Source organism: Mauremys mutica, chromosome 15 (genome assembly GCF_020497125.1).
Source record: "Mauremys mutica isolate MM-2020 ecotype Southern chromosome 15, ASM2049712v1, whole genome shotgun sequence".
Taxonomy (NCBI): Eukaryota; Metazoa; Chordata; order Testudines; family Geoemydidae; genus Mauremys; species Mauremys mutica.
The window spans coordinates 19,134,986-19,147,905 of record NC_059086.1 but is presented as its reverse complement, the minus strand read 5'-3'; the positions used below and the strand labels follow the sequence as shown (position 1 = coordinate 19,147,905).

At 54.4% G+C, this 12,920-nt stretch overlaps 1 protein-coding gene across 1 annotated transcript; it reads left to right on the top strand.

Annotated features, from left to right (window-relative positions):
• Positions 1 to 612: 612 nt before the first annotated feature.
• LOC123350420 lies at positions 613 to 7,159 on the top strand. The gene is made up of 4 exons (XM_044989008.1): positions 613 to 687; positions 2,156 to 2,467; positions 4,474 to 4,542; positions 5,972 to 7,159. Exons 2-4 carry the CDS (start codon positions 2,209 to 2,211, stop codon positions 6,355 to 6,357), a joined length of 714 nt encoding a protein of 237 aa, XP_044844943.1. The 5' UTR covers positions 613 to 687; positions 2,156 to 2,208; the 3' UTR covers positions 6,358 to 7,159.
• The last annotated feature ends 5,761 nt before the right edge of the window (positions 7,160 to 12,920 follow it).

Sequence of the window (12,920 nt, the reverse complement as noted above, 5' to 3'; positions counted from 1 at the left end):
TATCACTGGCCCCAAGCCCCCTCTGTCCATTGTCTTCTCTCCAGGGAAACAGGGTCACCTGGGTCTCCTCTCCCCTCTTCTGTCCTCTGGCCCCTCTGGCTGGAATCAGCTGGTCAGGTCACCGGAGTCCTCACCCCGCAGCCCATTGTCCTCCCACTGGCCAGAACCGGCTGTGACTCCTGAGCCGGGCCTCCGGGTCACCAGGGTGGCACCTGGAACTGGGGTACCCCTGATCCCTCTGACCCAGCAGCTGCAGCTCCCTGTCTCACTGTGCTCTTGTGACAAGCTGCAGACCTGCTCCCTGTCCCGAAGACGAAGCCGGACAGCCCCCTCCCCCCGACCGTTTCCCATCCAGCTCCTGAGTTCTAAGCCAGCCTCGCTCTGTTGGCAGGGGGCAGCGGGGAACCTCCTGACTTGCAAATCCTCAGGGTGGGAGCTTTTTTTGATAGGCGAAAACGCCGGGCCCAAGGCTGCTGCTGTCGCTTTGGTAAAATTGAGGGCAGGAGGGGTGGCGGGGGAGTTGCTCTTCCTAACTTTTGCTCTGACGTAGTCACAAGTATGTGGCCACTTCCCATCTGCTTTTCCTGCCAGCTCAATTTTTGCTGCGCTGTGTTGGCCTCTCTAGCAGGGGGAATCGCCGGCAGCCCTGGGGAAGGAAAGATGTGGAGGAAACTCGCTTTTCAGGAGGTAAGACGCCCACGCTCGCTGTTTGACACCGGCGGACGAAGAGGAGGGGGCATGTCATCCCCATTTGGGCTGAAATTGCTTCCAAAGGCAGAACAAGCTGCTGAAAGACCCAGGCGGGTTTAAAGCACCGAGCCCCAGAAGAACGATAGACAGGAACGACATTTCCTGCTAGGCCCCTCGGAGCAAACAACTGAACTTTCAGACAGTCGCTGTTAGACACTCCAAGATGTTCAGACACCATAACTCTCGCAGGGCGTGGCTAAAATACACAGCTGCCATATTCAGTCTCCCCCAAAAACCACTGCAGCGCCCCAGAAAGAATCCCAGAAAAACGAGACCTCTCATGATCCCTGCTTCCAGGGGACGATTAATGGGCTTAAAATGAAGTAGGTACTAATGTATTTTGCTGGCCTGGGGCCTAGAGGAGGCAGAGAGATGCATAGTGAATGAAGCAGAGCGCTGCAGGAATGGTGGATAAAAGTATTTCTTCAAAATACTATATCGACAAAGATTGTCTCCGTTACAGTGTATTTAGGTGCATTCATTTCCATCGGAGATACAGATTCTGACACATTTAACGCCTGGATTTCTCGTGATCCCATTGGCTGCACGGTATGGCCGTTTGGATTTTTTTTGATGGTGTTTCTTCAGGGACACGCCCTGCAGGCGTTTTCCGCTTTGCACAGGAAGAGGCAGGACGAGGGGATGATGCTAGGCTAGGGGCGGGTCGGCTTGGCTGCTACCCGGAAGGCCGCCGGCCGCGGGACGGAGCGAGAAGCGTTATACCGCCTAATTTTGGCTCAGGCGCCATGTGGAGGAAACAACAAATCCACCTTAAAGTCATTTGCTTACTTCTATATGTTGTGCAAATGGTACCGGACCCCTGTAAGTACCGCCTGGAGAGCTCTGTGCTGGGCTGGGTTTCCCAGAAAGGCTCCAAAAGTGAGAGGCCAGATGGGAAACGGGGGGAAGGGGGGGGGATGCACCGGGAGACCATTTGGGGGCGGGGTGTGTGTGTGGAGACCCAGTCTCTCATTGTGCCAGGCACTGCACAGACCCTGCCCGGGATCTTGGTGCGGTTTAGTAATTTTGGCTCTGATTCTGCAAACATTATGCAAACACTCAGGGGTGTCTACACCTTCCCCCCCACTCCCCTACAGCACAGAGGCCGGCTCAGCTGACTTGGGTTTGCAGGGGTGTGTGTGGTAAAGACCCCGCGGGTTTCCGGTTGCTGTGTAGACCCATCCTGCGATTTGGCGCAGCAGGGCTTGTTTTGTTGTGTAGACACGCCCGCGAGCTGAGGGTGATGCTACGCCCGTGGTGCAAGCCTTGCTTGAGCCGTTGTGGGGTCTGTGCCTTATATCTGAAGCGCTCTCCATAACGTATCCCTCCCTCCCTCGCCGGATCTGGGGCTGACGTCTTCCAGGCTTCCCCAAAGCCAACCTGAAATGTTGATTTCTTCTCCCAGGCCCCAGCCAATGTCAACAGGAAATCTCTATCTCTGTGCCCGAGGGCGGTGACATGCAACACCCCCTTAACATCTCGGAGCGCTTTGCCACGCTGTACTGGTCCCCCGCTTTGGCTGGGACATGGATGAAGATAGCGGTCATCCATTCTGGGAAATCAAACCCTTACAACAGCTCCTTCCCCAGGCCCATCTCCGTGTCCAAGGGACGGTTCATTGTGACGAACGCCAGCAAAGCCATTGCAGGGAATTTGAAGATTGTGCATGAGATCGATGAAAGGGAGTGTCTGGCTTCCATCCGTCTGAATGTAGCAGGTAAGCACCGCGGGTTGCAATTTCAGGGGTAACCGCACTGTGGATTTCCCCTGGGCCTCCTGGAGGGCACGGATATAAAGTTTCCAACTTCCCAGCCCTCCCCTGTCACAGGTGGAGGCCTGCGTCTGTCTCCCTCCAGCCTGGGGGTTTGGTTTGCGCGGCCTCTGAACGTCGCTGTCAGTTCCCAGCACGTTGGCCCAGGGTCCAGCCCCTGTGCTTTGCTTTTCTTCCAGGACTGTGACAATGTACACCAGGTACCAACCAGCCGCCACAAAGCAAAGCACATTTAGTCCTAGTGTTATGCTTATAAGAAGCGCACGGGATCTTTTTCAGGGGAAAAGTCAATACGCCGCGTTTATTGAAAATACAACAGTTAGCAGATGCATTCAAACGCACCTGCAGCCAATCAGGGCAGGCTAATCAGGGCACCTGGGGCCAATTAAGAACTTTCTAGAAGGCACCGGAGAGAGCTACATTGATTGGAGCACCTGCAGCCAATCAGGGCAGGCTAATCAGGGCACCTGGTATAAAAAGGGGAGCTCACTCCAGTCAAGGAGGAGGAGCCAGAGGAAGGAAGGGCGTATGAGGAGCTGGGAGCCAGAGACACAAGGAACTAAGAACTGAGAGGGGGTACTACTGGAGGATTGAGGAAAACACCATACAATCAAGCAGTATCAGACACCAGGAGGATCCTATGGTGAGGATAAAAAGGTGTTTGAAGGAGGCTATGGGGAAGTAGCCCAGGGAGCTGTAGCGGTCAAGCAGCGGTTACAAGTAGCACTATAGAGACTGCTGCAATTCACAGGGCCCTGGGCTGGAACCCGGAGTAGAGGGCAGGCCCGGGTTCCCCCCCAAGCCTCGCTACTCCTAATCAGACATAGGAGGAGGTGATCCAGACTGTGGGTTTCATCCAAGGGGAAGACCACTGAGGGGAGGAAATCCGCCAATAAGCACAGGACCTACTAGAGGAGAGGAGGAACTTTGCCACACTATATACCGAATATAATTCTACCCGCCCCTGTTTACTGTTAACACCGTTATCCATATCGCGCTGGCGCCGTTACAGTCCTTATAGTTCCCAATTTCCTTAATCAGCAGCATATGGGGGCCACGACCCTGAACACATTTGATGTAGCTGGGAAAAAGGAGGGAGAGGAGCGAGAACACTGCTTCCCCCAGAGGGGATTCCACATTTCTTACGCGGCTGCGATGCTTATCTATCCGTAACCAGCAAAAAGGAAGGGACGGGATGGCCACTCTGTCAAGCAAAAGAAGTAGTGCTCGCCCGTGCCCTACGCCCTATTACCACGGTAGTGGTCACCCAGGTCTTTACTCAACCCTTACGTACCGCAACAGTTACCGGACTGTCGTAGCTCGAGTCAATCTAATGGCCAGTTAGATTGAACACGAGTGCGGAGCTGGGCTCTGTCCGTCGCGAAGCCGACGCTCCGAGGCTTTGCGGGACTGAACCCAGAGTCCCAGGGCAGAACACCCCAGCTTTATACTTGTAAGTTCCCATTCGAGTTTATGGATTTTGCAATAGTCATTAGCCTTTGATGTCAAGTATCAGAGGGGGGGCAGCCGTGTTAGTCTGGATCTGTAAAAGCAGCAAAGAGTCCTGTGGCACCTTATAGACTAACAGACATATTGGAGCATGAGCTTTTGTGGATGCATCCGACGAAGTGGGTATTCACCCACGAAAGCTCATGCTCCAACACAGGCTTCTAAGGGTGGTTGGGGAATCCCTGTCATGGGAGGTTTTTAAGAACTGGTTGGACAAACCCTCTGCCAGGGCTGGAGTCCAGGGTAACTGGTCTGGGCTCAGCGCAGGGGGCTGGCCCAGATTCCCTATCGCAGTCCCTCTCGGCCTGACCCTGCTCTCACTCTGTGCAGTGACATTTGGGGGGCAGATTTTAAGGGGTTGGAGGGGATGGGACCCCTCTGCTCTGACCTGCTGGGACTCTGCATCTGCTCGCTGCAACCGCCTCTGCATTGTCTCATTCCAGAGCCCGCGCCAACCTCAGCTCCGGCCTCCCTGGCCAGGGACGATCGCCTCAACAGGACGGCAGCGGGGGGTGAGTGACGGAGCTGGGAACGGGCTGCTGGGATAGCCAGCTAATTCTGGCTGCTGCCTGGCTCCCCGGCAGATTGTCCCACCCGGCTCCTGTCAGGCATGGACAGGCCAGACAGCAAGGAACCGCGCGGTGTCAGCTAGAGGCCAAGAAGCAGTCAGGAGAGAGGGTCTCTGCGTCCTGGTCCCAGCAGGGCTGGGAGTAGCAGGGTCAGATCTCCATCTCCCGCTGAGAGAGCCGTCCATGGCTTTACATCCCTTCTCCTTGCCCGACTGGCCGATGGGTGGGGCAGAACCGCCGGGTACTGACCTCTTGGCTCCCAGCCCCACGTCCATGCCCATCTAGGACTTGATTTCCTGGGTGACACTTTGTATTGAGGTTCCACGTAGAAGTCATTTAGGAAGGGTTGAATGGTGGCTGCAGGGTTTGTCTACACAGGGCCGCTCAGGAAAATTAATCTGAATCGAGTCAAAGTGCAGGCTCTGGTCTGCGCTACAGCATTAGGTGGACATAAGGCAGCTTACGTCACCCTCACTCTGTCAGTGTCTACACTGAAAGGCAGCTCCCAGCCATGAAACTCGCCCGCTGAACCAACGGAATAACTCCGCGCGAGGCCTAGCGCTTGGGTGGATGCAGTTAGATCAATGCCGGGGAGCTAATGACATCGCCTGTTGCTGCCTTTCAGACGCAGTCTCACCGTGCCCCACGCTGGCAGAGTGAGGACGCGTGCCGCTGTCACAAAGAGCGCAGTGTGGACATGCAAAAGCGATTTCATTACTGCCCTGGCTGTACGTTGACGTTACTTAGGTCGAGTTAATTTTGTAGCATAGACTTGCCCTGAATTTAAAGTGGATTCTTTAAACTGCACTGACCCTCTCCCCTGTGTGGACACTCCTTATTTAGAATTGAAGTGGCCTAAATTCAATTCACTTTGGAAGTGAATTAAGCTAAATACAATTCAGGCTGCCTTAATTTTGAAGGAGAGCGTCCACACGGGTTTAATTTGGTTTGACTAATACATTTTAAAAGTCAATTCAGACTAGATTTCTTGAGCGGCCCTGTGTAGACAAGCACACTCGTTACCTGTGTCTGTAGCATGCCGAGGCCGTATATCCACCACGTACGAATGACTTATAAACCAGCTATCGAGTGAACCTTAATCTAAAGTGTATGGTGCCGAGCAGGCCCAGTCATGGCCCAGCACCCCACATGCTAGGCGCTGTACATTATCGATTAGGTGTGTTATGGTAACACTTCGGAGTCCCAGGGAAATCGGCAAACCCATGATTACCCGGGGATGGCGGAGCGTCTCGAACCGGAAAATCCCTTTTGCGTGCCGGGGTGGAACGCTGAGCATGGTAGAGAGGCTGGAAATTTTCGCTTGCTTTGACCAGCTCTCCCGCTAATGCTGCTCTCCTGTCATTGCTTGCAGAGCCGGGATCTCAGTCCAGCTATATTGTAGCGGTGGTGGTGGGGACAATGGTGGCCTTACTGGTGTTGGTGTTGGCACTAGGGCTATGGCAGAGAAATAATATTGCTCACCACATACGCTGGTTCAGCAGCCATCTTGGCTTCCCTGCCAGAGCCACCCTGTCCCAACAGGCTGGCGACGCAGGCCCCATGCAGGAGCTGATGCAGACGGAGGACGCCAGCGGTGGGGACCGGTCGGCTGTGCCGAATGGGGAACTTCTCGGCAGCGCTGAAATGCTAAACGCTGGGGGACTGGAGAGTGATGAACCGCCCCCCCTCCAATCCTTCAACATCCGGTCAATGTGCAGCGGCAGTCAAAAAAGCGAACAGAGCGTTGGGCCTCATTAAGAAAGGGACAGAAAATAAGACAGAAAATATCATGTTGCCACTACATAAAGCCTTGGCACCCCCACGTCATGAATACTGGGTGCAGATGCGGTCGCCCCATCTCAAAAAAGATGCCTTGTAACTGGAAAAGGTACAGCTGTAGAGCTGAAGAATGAAATTGTTTCTTTTTACTTCGATTGAAGTACTATTATTATGAAGCCTTTATTAATATGTCTTTATTTTGTATCAAATGAACAACCAGAACTTCATTTTCCAGGCCCTGAAAAAGACCCCAAACGACAGGTGGCTGGAGATGTTGCCTGGTGATTTGCACTGGGGTTAATCAGCGTCCGCTTCCATCCGCGCAGCCCCAAACTGTCCCTTCTGGCTGGGGGCACAGCTCCCGGTGTTGCCGGCCCAGAGGGCCTGAGGGGGCAACAGTGGGGGTTCGTTGCCCGGTGTGCATCGCACTAATTAACACACCAGGGTGGAGAAGCAAACCAAGTTTATTCAAGATCTTGAAAAAGGCACTAGGAGAAGCTTGTAACCAGCGCGCTTGATTTGAGATACTGCAAGTTCCCTTTTTATATTTCAAGCTGTCTGTACAAGCCTTTGTTTTCTCCCTGTTTCTTCCCTTTCTCCCTCCCCCTTGTAGCAGTTACACTAAGCATTAGATTGTAGCTTATTAGCAAGTTCCCATGTGCATGTTTATCTATGGCCTTCACGACACAGACGCAGGCAGACTCTCCCCCCCTCCTTCTCCCCCGTATCCAGGGCCGGCTCCAGACCCCAGCGCGCCAAGCGTGCGCTTGGGGCGGCATTTTGCCGGCAGGGCGGCAGGCGGCTCCGGCGGACCTTCCGCAGTCATGCCTGCGGATGCTCCACCGGAACTGCGGGACCAGCGGAACCTCCGCAGGCACATCTGCAGGAGGGACCGGCGACCGCCAGAGCGCGCCCCGCGGCGCGCCGCCCTGCTTGGGGCGGCGGGATTCCTAGAGCCGCCCCTGCCCGTATCACTACCGCTTTTTGCTGTTTCAAACTAGACTGCATCTGTGAGCTAAAAAGCTGACAGTTACACATTTTTGCTTGCTGTTTGTTAGCATTTTAGGCTGGTTAAAGTTCACAGCATGGAAGAACTTTGGTTCACTCAGGCCTAGGGACACTAACACCAGGGGGCACACATCTCTGCCCAGGAGGACGCCCTCCACCCCTCCGGAGGCATCCTCGGAACATGTGGCACCGGTTGCCTGGCAGGGGCGCCTGGGGCCCCGTAATTCCTGCTTGGCTGCTGGGAAGATGCCCTGGGGCCTGCCGGATGTGCCACGGGTGAGCAGGGCCCTGGCACAGGTGGGAGATGGAGGAGCCCAGGTGGGGAGGTGCAGGGTGATGCCGCAGGCTGGGTGCAGCATGACCCTGTTCTGGCCATGGGGTGGTGGGCCCCAGTGGGTGCCCCCCGGGGACTGATGCCCTGGGGTGGAGTTGTGGCCAAGGTGAGAGTCAGAGGGGGAAGAAAAGGTGGGGGGGGGACGACTTTGCCAGCGGGAATCTGGTACCACAGCAGTTCTCTCCCCACCCGCCCCCTTTTCTCCTCTGCACCTGCGCCCCCGCAGACACTGGCCTGATCCCCCCCCCACTTGCCTTCAAAGTAATATAGGCACCAAGGCCATGTGTGTGTCACCCCCTGCTGGAGGGGCTGGGCCCTGTGTGATGGGTTCCCCCTAGGGTGCCACCTGGAACTGGGGTACCACTGACCCCTCTGACCCACCAGCTGGAGCTCCCTCTCTCACTGTGCTGCTGTGACAAGCTGCAGACCCGCTCCCGCTCCTACACTTTCACCAGCATTCACACAGGCAGGGCCATCCCCAGCTGCAGTTACATGCAGGAACCAACAACAGAGAGGCTCCAGCCAAAATAACCCCCAGCTCCCCAGGCACGCATCCCCCAACCTGGGGTATAAACCCAAAATGATACCCTCTTGCACTGCTCACGGAACTGTGTAGCACAAGCTCAGAGAGTTCGTCCCCCCCCAACTCAATGTGGAGAGGAAATGCAACAGACCCCTGAGCTAAGATTCCCACGCACCTCACACCAAACTTACCGGTTCAGATTAAAACATTAAATAAATGTATTAACTACAAAAGATAGATTTTAAGTGCTAGCAAACATCAAGGCGGATTACCTAGCAAATAAACAAAAACACAAACTAAGCTTAACCTACTAGAACAGGAGTCAGCAACCTTGCAGAAGTGCTGTGCCGAATCGTCATTTATTCACTCTAATTTAAGGTTTCGTGTGCCAGTAATACATTTTAACGTTTTTAGAAGGTCTCTTTCTATAAGTCTAAAATACATAACTAAACTATTGTTGTATGTAAAGTAAATAAGGGTTTTAAAATGTTTAAGAATCTTCATTTAAAATTAAATTAAAATGCAGAGCCCCCCGGACCGGTGGCCAGGACCCAGGCAGTGTGAGTGCCACTGAAAATCAGTTGCTGTGCCGCGTTCGGCACCCGTGCCATAGGTTGCCTACCCCTGTACTAGAAGGATAAGATTTGAATGCACAATCTCTCACCCTGACAGATGGCACAAGCAGGCTGCAGATTCTTAAGGCACAAGCTACGCTGGCTTTGCAGCTTGGCATCCCCAGGGTTTTCACACGCAGGCTAGAAATCCCTTTAGCACTGGGGTCCCCCGGTTCAGGGGTGTTTTCAGGAGTCCACTTGTGTGGGGAGTCATTGGTGAAGACCCCCAGATGATGTCACTCCCTGCCTTATACGGCTTTGGCATAAGGCGGGAAGCCTTTGTTTGAAAACTTGGTTCCCAGACCTGTCTGTGGAAGAACACTGACATTCCAAGATGGAGTCCAGAGACATGTGGCCTGGTCACATGACCTTGCATGAGTCATAGCAGCCATAACTTACCGAGGGTCTGGAAGGTTAAGTTCTTCCAGGGTCCATTGTCTTTGCTGATGGCCCATCAGCACTGTCTGGCTTCGTTGTAGTACCTGAAAGGCTGCTTGTGGGTGTGACCCAGAGTAAGCCCATTTGAAATACAGACACATAGTCAATATTCCTAACTCCAGATACAAACATGATACATGCACACAAATAGGATAATCATATTCAGTAAAGCATAACCTTTCCAGTGACACCTTGCATGATCCGTCTTGTACAAAATGCATCATAATTATGCCATAATCCTATCATCAAATCACTGTGAAGAATATGAGCTGCAGTGTGTGTGTGTGTCCTTGGTGTCCCCTGCTGGAGCGGGGTGTGTGTGTGTGTGTGTGTGTGTGTGTGTGTGACCCTGCCGCCCCCTGCTGGAGGGGCTGGGCCCTGCCGTGTGTGTGTGTGTGTAAATCCTGCAGCCCCCTGCTCTCTGTGTGTCCCTGTTGGAGCAGCTGAGTGCTGTAAGGTGCTGGCACATATTAGCTAGCAAGGGGCTGGGTCGGGTGGGGCTCGGCTGCCTTTTCCCTGGGGCTGAGCAAAGGGGAATTAGGCGGGGAGGGTTCGCCCCCAAGCCAAGTGGGAGCAATGTGAGGCCTGGCACATTAATTTCCCATTGATGGAGCAATGGGAGCCATGGCCTCCAGCTGGTTTGCTAGCATAAGCTATTTTATTATTGGCCCCAGGCCTGGAACAGGGGTGGTCACAAACAGCGAGACTAGGGCACCCAACGCCACCCGCCTGCAGTGAGCTCACGGCTCCCACGCCCAGTCGAAGAACTTGCACTGTCTGGCGTGGAGCGGAGCCGCCTGGTGCCACCGCCCGCAGCGCTAGCCTGGGCCAATTCCCTGCCCATCATCCCCTTTTGTCTGATCATTTTGGCTCCAACTCGCCTGAATCAGTCCAATGGGAGGAGAGAGGAGACGGCTCCAGTTCCCACCCCCCAGCTGCTTTCTAGGAATAACAGCTCTCCCCCCAAGGCCGAGCCATGGCTGCAGACACCGCGTGGCTGGGGAATGAGCCGATAACTCTGGTTTTTGGCTGCCCCGCCCGGTGGGGATGTGTGCACACGTGCGAGAGACACAGACACGGCTTGGCGACAGCTGTGTGCTGCTTGTTACGTTTCACATCCCCCCCCATCCCCCACTCTGCTGCCCTCCCGGCTCCTCCATCCCTACATTGCCCCTGGTCCCTGCTGCTTCCCCGACCCTCCATCGCCCCTCAGCCCTGGCCCCTGCTGACTCCCTAGGCTCCCCCTGTCCCCCCCACTGCCCCTGGGCCGTGCTGCCTCCCTCCCGAGCTCCCGTTCACGGCCTCACACCCCAGGCCTGCCCCGCTCCTCGCCTCTTGACCACGGCGCCCGGGTTCAAGGAAGTTCCATCGAAAACAAAATATCGAAGCTCCTGGCCCTCGGGGCAGGGAACAGGCCACATGGCTCAAAGTCCCGAAGGCAAAGACAGAGCCCCTGGCGTTTCCCATTCAGCTCCCGATTTCTAAGCCAACCTGGCGATTTTGGCAGAGGAACCTCCTGAGACGCGAATCCTCGGGGCAGGGCTTTTTTTTTTTTTTTTTTTTGCACAGGTGACAAACGCTGTTTGTGTGTGCACCCCTGTGTCTGTCTGCCTGCCTATGTCTGTCTGTGTGTCCTGTCTGTGCATCTGTGTCTGACTCTCTGTGTCCCTGTGTCTGTCTGTCTATGGGTATGGCTACACTTATGGTTTGCAGCGCTGGTCATCCAGCTGTGCAGGGCCAGCGCTGGTGTGGGGCCACATTTGCAGTATTTGCAGCGCTGTTGGGAGTGATGCATTATGGGCAGCTATCCCAGCGTTCAAGTGGCCGCAACGTGCTTTTCAAAAGAGGGGGGTGGAGTGGGGTCTAGTGTGACAGGGAGCGGGGGGAAAGAGAGAGGGGATTTTTGGAGCCAACACTGTGTGTTTAGCTTCCTGCATTGAAAAATCAGAACATGTTTCTGACCCCTTAGTCTTAACTCTTAATTGCAAACAGCCTGCAGCCAACACGACTCCCTGCTGTTTCACTCCCTCCCTGCTTGCCTCTCATTTGATTGTTTACAGCCAGGTACAGATGATCACAGCAAACAGGAGCTCTGTTTGTTTTTTTATGCAGCCTCTCTTTGTTTTGTTATGAACGAGCTCCGATCGGAGCTCCGTTGCTTATCTAAAAAACAAACAGAGCTCCTGTTTGCTGTGATCATCTGTACCTGGCTGTAAACAATCAAATGAGAGGCAAGCAGGGAGGGAGTGAAACAGAGGGGATTTTTGGATCGGAGCTCGTTCACAACAAAACAAAGAGAGGCTGCATAACAAAACAAAGAGAGTAATTTATAAAAGCATTCTGGGATACACCTTATACCCTGGAGGCCAATCACAGCGCTGGTGTGTGGCCACACTTGATGACCAGCGCTGCAGCACCAGCGCTGGAATCCTTATTCCCCATGCCGAGTGAGGTGTACGGCCAGCGCTGCAGCCAGGGAGTTGCAGCGCTGGAAGTGCCCTGCAGGTGTGGCCACTTACTAATTGCAGCGCTGGTGGAGGCTTTCCAGCGCTGCAACTCGCCAGTGTAGCCATACCCTATGTGTTCCTGTGTCTGTCTGTGCATTCTTGTGTCTATCTTTGTGTCCTGTGTCTGTCTGTCTGTGTGTCCCTGCAGCTGTCGCTTCCGTAAAATTGAGAAGTGAAACCTGGTGGTGTGGGGCAGCGCCTCCTCGCTCTTGCTCTGACATCGACACAAGGATGTGGCCACTTCCGCTCTGCTTTTCCTGCTTGCTCAGTTTTTGCTCTATCGGTTGGCCTCTCGCAGAGGGGGGAATCGCCGGCAGCCCCGAGGAAGGAAAGATGTGGAGGAAACTCGCTTTGCAGGAGGTAAGACGCCCACGCTTGCTGTTTGACACTGGAGGACAAAGGGGGGGGGTGTCACCCTTATTTGGGCTGAAATAGGTTTCAGATGGGGAACAAGCTACTCAAATGGCACAGGCGGGTTTAAGACACCGAGCCCCAGAAGAACGATACACAGCCTGCGTAGGAACGACATTTCGTGGCTTTCCTGCTAGGAACCTGGGAGAAAACAACGGATCTCTCGGACAGTCGCTGTCAGACACGCCGAGGTGCTCATAACTCTCGCAAGGCGGGTCTAAAAATATGCAGCGGCCGTATTCACAGTCTCCCACAAGCGCCCCTGCAGAATCACAGAGAAATGAGCCCTCTTGCGTTTCATGCGCTCCCTGCTTCCAGGGGACATTTGAGGTGCTTGAAACAAAGCACCCGCTGACGTGATTTGCGGGCCCGGCGCCTGCATGAGGCAGAGAGGCGCACAGTGACTGAAGCAGAGCACTGGAGGAATGGCGGATAAATACTATTTCTTCGAAATAACACGGTGCCGAAGATTGCCCTCTTGTAACCGTGATTGAGGGCGTTCCTGGCCATAGGACATACAAATGCTGACACGTGTAACGGATCGATTTCTCGCCATCCCACTCGTGGTGGGATACGGCCGTCTGGATTTTTTGGAAGGCTTTTTTTTTTCCATAGAGGGGGCCCCGCTGGAGTTTTGCAGGGTGGCCAGCGTGCGGATTGATACGCTTTGCGCGGGAAGAGGCAGGATCAAGGGCCGGGCCTGCTTG